Source organism: Magnolia sinica, chromosome 17 (genome assembly GCF_029962835.1).
Source record: "Magnolia sinica isolate HGM2019 chromosome 17, MsV1, whole genome shotgun sequence".
Lineage (NCBI taxonomy): Eukaryota > Viridiplantae > Streptophyta > Magnoliopsida > Magnoliales > Magnoliaceae > Magnolia > Magnolia sinica.
Window position 1 is genome coordinate 63,752,554 of NC_080589.1, and position 7,427 is coordinate 63,759,980.

The 7,427-nt window shown below is 46.3% G+C and overlaps 1 protein-coding gene across 1 annotated transcript; it reads left to right on the top strand.

Annotated features, from left to right (window-relative positions):
* The first annotated feature begins 1,913 nt into the window (after positions 1 to 1,913).
* On the top strand, positions 1,914 to 2,435 carry LOC131230581 (uncharacterized mitochondrial protein AtMg00860-like). The gene has a single exon (XM_058226486.1). It carries the CDS (start codon positions 1,914 to 1,916, stop codon positions 2,433 to 2,435), a length of 522 nt encoding a protein of 173 aa, XP_058082469.1.
* The last annotated feature ends 4,992 nt before the right edge of the window (positions 2,436 to 7,427 follow it).

The following is a 7,427-nucleotide window of genomic DNA, read 5'->3' on the forward strand; positions in this document are numbered from 1 at the left end:
ATGGCTGCAGCTATGCAGCAACAACAAGACCTATTCATGTGCCAGCAATGGGACATACATAACCTCATGATGAAGTCCTTGGGAAACAGAGATCGCGAGGAGGCATCCCGAGAAAGATACAGTCCAGGCGCGGACATTTTCCAAAGGTTCCTAAAGCTCCGACCGCCAACGTTTGAAGGGGCTCTGGATCCAGTACAAGCAGAACGATGGCTGGCCAGGATTTCTAAGATTATGCGGCCCGTGGAGTGCACCGATTCACATATGGTAAATTTGGCCACGTACTTGTTAGATGGTGAGGCGGAGAACTGGTGGTAGGGCTTACAATGGAGCATCCCACCCACATATGCATAGACATGGGCTGGGTTTAAGACGAAGTTCCTCGAAAAATACTTCCCCCGGTCATGTAGGAATGAAAAGATAGCTCAGTTTTTTAGACTGGAGCGGGGCAGTCTGACTGTCGCCCAGTATGAAGCCCAATTTGATGAACTCTCTCGATACGTGCCGAAGGCCTTAAAACATGCAAGTGCAAGTTACAGAAATTCAAGGAGGGGCTCAGGCAGGGAATCCAGTCACGACTGTGTACTTGGGACTTCGAAGACTTCGCCGAGCTAGTGGACAAGGCTATGAGAGTGGAAAAGGATTTTGAACGTGCCCTGCGGAGCCGTCCCTCAGCTAGGGAAGTCCCAGTCAGACCCAGACAGGTGTCTCCTACCCCATCTTTACTAGAGAGGAGGGCCAGGGTCATGCCTGCAGGTGCACCACCTATGCCTCCCGTAAAGGGTTGGGAGTATTGCCACAAGACCGGACACTCTACACAAAGTTATTTCAAAAAGATAAGAGATGAAGGCATCGCTCCACCAACAGGTTGCCCTCAGACAAGACCAGTAGCTGCCAGGCCAGCACCAAGGCCGCAGATGCAGAGATCCGGACCTCCAGTCCACCAAAGGGCCCCAACTCGTGTATTCACTGTAGCTACTACAGACACTGAGGAAGACCTCCATTAGACCATTCATGGTACCACTCACATCCACGGTACCCCTGTCTTTCTCTTATTTGATTCCGGTGCAACCTTATCTTTCATGGACTCTACTATTGCAAAAAGACTAGGGCGGAACATAACTCGCATACATGCTCCCTTAGTCCTAGCATCCCCCATGGGTAAATTCATTGAAACAAACAAGATATGTAATGATTGTCCCCTAATTCTCGCACACCATGAAGTGGATGTGGATTTAATCCTCATGCCTATGAAACAATTCAACATCATCCTCGAGATGGATTGACTTTCTCGAGTTCGGGCAGTAATGGACTACCGCAGCAAAACGGTCACCATAACCATCCCTGGGCAGGCCTCCTTCACCGTAAAAGGGAAAAGTAAACACGGTATGCTGGAAAGTTTACAAGCCCTGGAAGAATTAGAATTAGTCGAATCTGCTGTGAGGAAAATCCCAGTGGTGCGGGAATTCCCTGAAGTATTTCAAGAGATACAAGGACTACCCCCAAGGCGAGCAGTAGATTTCTGCATCGACCTCAAACCAGGAACTGCCCCTATATCATTACCACTGTTCTGAATGCCCCTGTGTGAAATGGAAGAGCTTAGGAAGCCGATAGATGAGTTGCTGACCTAGGGTTTCATTCGCCCCAGCGTCTCTCCTTGGGGAGCACCGGTCCTCTTCGTGGAAAAGAAGGACGGATCAATGAGCCTCTGCATTGATTACCGGTGGTTGAATGAAGTGATGATAAAGAACAAGTACCCTCTTCTACATATCGATGACCTGTTCGATCAGCTCTAAGGCACCAGATATTTCTCGAAGATTGATTTGCGGTTAGGATATCACCAGTTAAGAATCAGGGATGAGGATATCCCTAAAACCGCATTCAGAACTTGTTATGGGCACTACGAGTTCCTAGTAATGTCCTTTGGACTTACAAACACTCCGTCGGTATTCATGGACCTCATGAACCGACTCTTCATGCCATACTTAGATCGGTTTGTGATCGTGTTCATTTATGACGTCTTGGTTTACTCCAAAAGCCAGGAGGAACACGAGCAACATTTGCGCACGGTCCTGAGTACGCTGAAGGAAAATCAACTGTATGCCAAGCTATCAAAATGCGAGTTTTGGGAAAGGGAAGTAAAGTTCCTAGGGCAGGTAGTGAAAGAAGAAGGCATCGCGGTCGATCCCGCTAAAGTTGAAGCAGTATCCAAGTGGGACCAGCCCACCACAGTCACCGAAGTTCGAAGCTTTTTAGGCATGGCAGGATATTATAGGCGCTTCATCAAGGAGTTCTCTAGGATCGCGGGACCACTCACCCAACTAACGAAGAAGAACGCTCAATTCACATGGGACGAGAACACGAAGGCAGCCTTCCAGAAGCTAAAAATGAGGCTGACATCTGCACCAGTACTCCCCCTCCCACAAGAAGGAGAATAGTTTATGGTATATAGCGATGCCTCGAAGATGAGCCTTGGCTGTGTTCTGATGCAGAACGACAAAGTGATTGCTTATGCCTCCCGCAACTGAAGAAGCACAAAGAAAACTACCCGACTCATGACATGGAGTTGGCAGCGGTAGTCTTTGCCGTAAAAATATAGAGGCACTACCTATACGGTGAGGATTTTTAGCTGTTTTGCAATCACAAGACCTGAAATACATATTTACGAAGAAAGATTAGAATATGTGCCAGCGCCTGTGGATAGAAACACTTAAGGACTTCCATTTTGATATCTTGTACCACCCTGGCAAAGCAAACTCCGTAGCCGATGCGCTGAGTCGGAAGAAGAAGCATGAGCTGGTGGCCACTCTGATGATCAAAGAGTGGGAGATGATGGAGTTCGTGCAGGACTTCGATATCCAGCTTACCCTTGACGAACCCGATGCGTATGTGGCTCTGTTAACTGCAGAGCCGACCCTGGTTCGACATGTGATCTCCGCCCAGGACCAGGATGAATGGCTCGTCAAGATGAAAGAAAGATGTAAGAGCGAAGAAATACTGGGCTAGAGGGTTGGTAGCGATGGTGGCCTTCGGTATCAAGGGCGGGTGTGCGTACCCAACAATGCAGATTAAAGGAAAGGAGTAATGAAAGAAGCACACCACTCCAGAATGGTCATACATCAGGGGAGTACAAAGATGTACAACAACATAAAAAGGCAATACCGGTGGAGTAATATGAAAAGAGACATAGCTAGTTTCATGGCTAGGTGCATGGTATGCCAGAAGATAAAGGCCGAACACCGCAAACCCGAAGGCCTTCTTCAGCCCCTACCCGTAGCAGAGTGGAAGTGGGACAGCATATCTATGGACTTCATTGTTGGACTTCCCAGGACACAGAAAAAGCATGATTCGATCTGGGTCATTGTGGATAGGCTGACAAAGTCTGCTCGATTTCTTCCTATTCGGACGACAGATTCGACTGACAATCTGGTAAGACTCTATGTCCGTGAAGTCGTTCGGTCATATGGAGTTCCTCAGGAGATCATATCAGATCATAACTTCCACTTTACGTCCACTTTTTGAAGAAGGTTGCAAGAGGAACTTAGCGCGAAACTTAAGTTCAGCACAACATTTCACCCCCAGACAGATGGATAGATAGAAAGAGTGAATCAGATCCTGGAAGACATGTTGAGAGCTTATGCCCTCGACTTCAAGGGAAACTGAGACGACCATTTGGTCCTCGTCGAGTTTTCTTACAATAACAGCTTCTAATCCAGCATAAGCATGACACTGTATATAGCTCTATATGGTCGCCCATGTCGAGCCCTGCAGTGTTGGGCAGAAATAGGAGAGCAAAGTTTGCTGGGACCAGAACTCGTCCAAGTCACCACTCAGGTAATTGATGTTATTCGAAAGCGTTTACGCACCGCTCAGAGCAAACAGAAAAGTTATGCGGACAATCGACAACGCAATCTGGAATTTACAATTGGCGATCATGTATTTTTAAAGGTCTCTCCTATGAAGGGTCTGATGAGGTTCGGAAAAAAAGGGAAGCTTGCACCTTGTTTCATCGGGCCTTTCGAGATCCTAGATCGTGTGGGAGCCGTAGCATATCGCCTTGCGCTATCGACTGCACTAACCAGCATCCACAACGTCTTCCACGTATCTATGTTAAAGTAGTACACACTAGACAAATCACACATTGTTAGCTGGGAGCAGATTGAACTTACCGACAATGCTTCTTATACTGAAGAACCCATCCACATCTTGAACCACAAGGAGCAGGTCCTCCGAACTAAGACAATACCACTGGTCAAGATTCTATGGTCACACCATGGAGAAGAAGAAGCGACGTGGGAGAGAGAAGCTGAAGTTAGAGAAAAATATCCCCACTTATTTAGTGACACACCGCAGGTAATTTCGAGGATGAAATTTTTTTATAGGGGGGTAGATTGTAACACCCCGTACCTCTGGTACTCGGTTGTTACCCTTGATAATCTTGATTATTGAGACAATTAAAACTCTATGGGTGTAGGTCGAGACTCTCGTCCAACAGTAAAGCTAACCACCACGATCCGTAGGAGCCAAGTTGAACCCAACACTAGCCCGGAAGATAAAACTCAGCAATTCCTTAGATTTAAAAACGTTATGAGCACAATTAATCAAATTACATTGATGCCATGAACCCACTAACCACCTTGACACGATAAATTATGGCCAACCAGGCACTCGGAACCCCTCAAATATCTATTCCACCGTTGAGACAAAACCTCATGCCCATCTGACCAGTGGAACGCGCCATATGGGCAAAGTAAGGCCCCGAATGTAATAATACGACCCACCTGGGCCTCGACTCCTCCCTAAACCTAGCTAGGACCTTTAAGACTGCTCCCCGAGACAATTGATCGGAGCAGATCAGACACCAAAGCCGTGATGTGCCTCAAATCCAGGTGCACGTACACCCCGAGCTCTAATGCACGATGTGCATTGGACAACTCCCTGTGGTCAAACAGCGGCTGACCGAACCTAAAACACCAAATCCCTCACAATCGTTCCCGCAACCCCTGTTTAAAAACATTGGACTTTGAGCCTCTAAGTAGCCCACCCTGGCCATTTTCTGGACGATCCACACCGTCCATTTCACTCATAAGGGTCCCCTAATCAAAACCGTATAAGGGTTTAGACCCGCTCAAAGGAACAAGTGAGATGAGGATGGACCGTCCATTCCCCTTATCATGGACAACTGGATTCGTGAGGCGTGTTCGGACTGTTGGCGTGAAGAGGTGAACTGCGCCGTTTTACCTGGGAGGTTACAGGCATGTGCACGCCATCCCAGAGGATCTCTCTCAACCTAAAAATGGTTAGGCAGAGAGGAATTGCACGCCGACTTTGCAATTCAAGGAAATCAGGGCCTGACAACGGCGGTCATGGCGTAGGGATTTACAGAACCCATCCCAGCCACTGGACCTATCCCCTCCCTGCCTATAAATGGGGAGCCCAGCTCTCTCAAACCTCACACAGAAAGAAAATTGAGGGAGGAAACAGGGAGAGAAAAGTGAGGAAAAGGTGAGAAGAAAAACAGCGGGAAGAAAGAGCGTTTCCGGTGAGACCTTATGAGTGGCTTGAATGGAAATTAAAACATCATGACGAGCTCACTGGCCTATGGAATATGTACACCATCTACCCAACATGATGCACAGGCCTATCTCACTTTGGTCAAATTTAGACCCAACACCTAGGGCCAAATCGGGCTCCGTTCGGCCTACAGTGGTGAGCCCAGTTGGGCTACCCTACTTAGGTGAATAAACTGGGCTAACACAAAGCCCATAAGGCCTCGATGATGAATTCCTTTGAACTTGGTACAAAGTCGTAGAAACACCTGACATATGTAAATTGTAATTTTTAGGAAATTCTTCGAGTAACCTCGGACCACAAGAAGGCTCAGACCAAGTTCAAGAACACTATCATACAGGTGATGACTTTCCCCTTGAGCTTTCCATTTCTTAATTTGCTAAACCTAGTTTACACTAGATTATCATTATTGTGATACTTGTTTCCACTATATGAAAGGCTCACATGCTAGTTAATCCCTGATCACTATTCACATGACTTGGTAATTTATCTCCATAAGTTGTTAAACTTCTGATGCCTCTTTACACACCTTACTTGAAGTCATATATTGTCACATGATAACATGATTTGCTTCTGTACACAACCTTTTGATGTTACACGTGGAAGATTCCATGATCGTATACAAGCCACAATTAGGATTGTAATTAGACAAAACACGTGGGAAATAGGGGCCTTGAACTGACGTCATTTTGATCAAGGTACCCTACTAAAACATCCCAAGGTGGTGGACCTCATGAGCCAGGGATGGTGGTAATGGGACACTATGCCCGTGCTGTTGGCCTATGCTGGGCTCTAAGCCCCCCATAGTGACCATTGAGTTCTTAAATTGGCTGATTGCAATTGGATTAATAACGGTTGGCTAATCATGCATTCATAGCATATTGGCGATGACAGATGGCTAATTCTGGATTCTGTAGCACGTACCTCAGAGTTGTTGGGGTATCATTTCGCTAGTTCACAGACCATCGACTATCGACTCCTGTCCGACTGGATGATCATTTCTAGTCGATGATTGCATGGGTGACAAGCCCAAGTCCGGCTGGATGTGCATCCCCAGGCCGATGTGCATTCATGCATTCATGCATTCATGCATCTAATAAGACTATATATTGCCTGTTTTAGATTACTACTTATTTTTCCTTTTAACTATGTTTGCTAAGGCGGAGATGTGTAATCTCGAGAGGAATTCATACTGAACTGGCCACTCATTCATCAATTATCCAACTGTACAGAACATGTAGGGACGGATGTAAAGGGCATCAGTGCCGGCCTTGATGATGCCACCGTGGAGCAAGAGGAGGAGTATTATGAGGACGAGCCCCATCAGGACGCAGCGGCGTATTTTGGTGTTAATCAGTAGTTTAATACTTTATATTTTAGTGGTTTGGTATTTTGGACTTTTGGATTTTTGTAACTAAGACCCCTAGCTGAGTGGGTCCAATGCTGGGCTCTTATGATTATACATGCTTCTTTCGCTATCGCACTCTAAGTTTACATTCCGCTGTTTCTCTGATTTATAACTCCCAGATTTCTGAAAACAAGTCTCGTACTCGGGTTTTAGAAATCGGGGCGTTATAAAGTTGGTATCAGAGCAGAGTCTAAGATAGCCTGGCTGTGGGATCTAACTATACAAAACCCTTAGGTAAATAACCTAGGACAAACATAGAGATTCCCCTTATAAATTAGCTAGGGTGAACAAATGTAGAAATCAAAACACATAGGACCCCTTGAGAAACATCAAGACAGTCGTGTGAACTTAGAAACAAAAATCTTAGCCTCCCCTCAGAAAATTCAACCAAGGACATTCCCCAAACAACTGAATCATGAATTTTGACTTCTCAGGAAATCATGCCGCCTGT

What these genes read in the sequence shown, in the direction of transcription:
- LOC131230581 (XM_058226486.1), top strand. Translation starts at nt 1,914, where the DNA reads ATGTCCTTTGGACTTACAAACACTCCGTCGGTATTCATGGACCTCATG.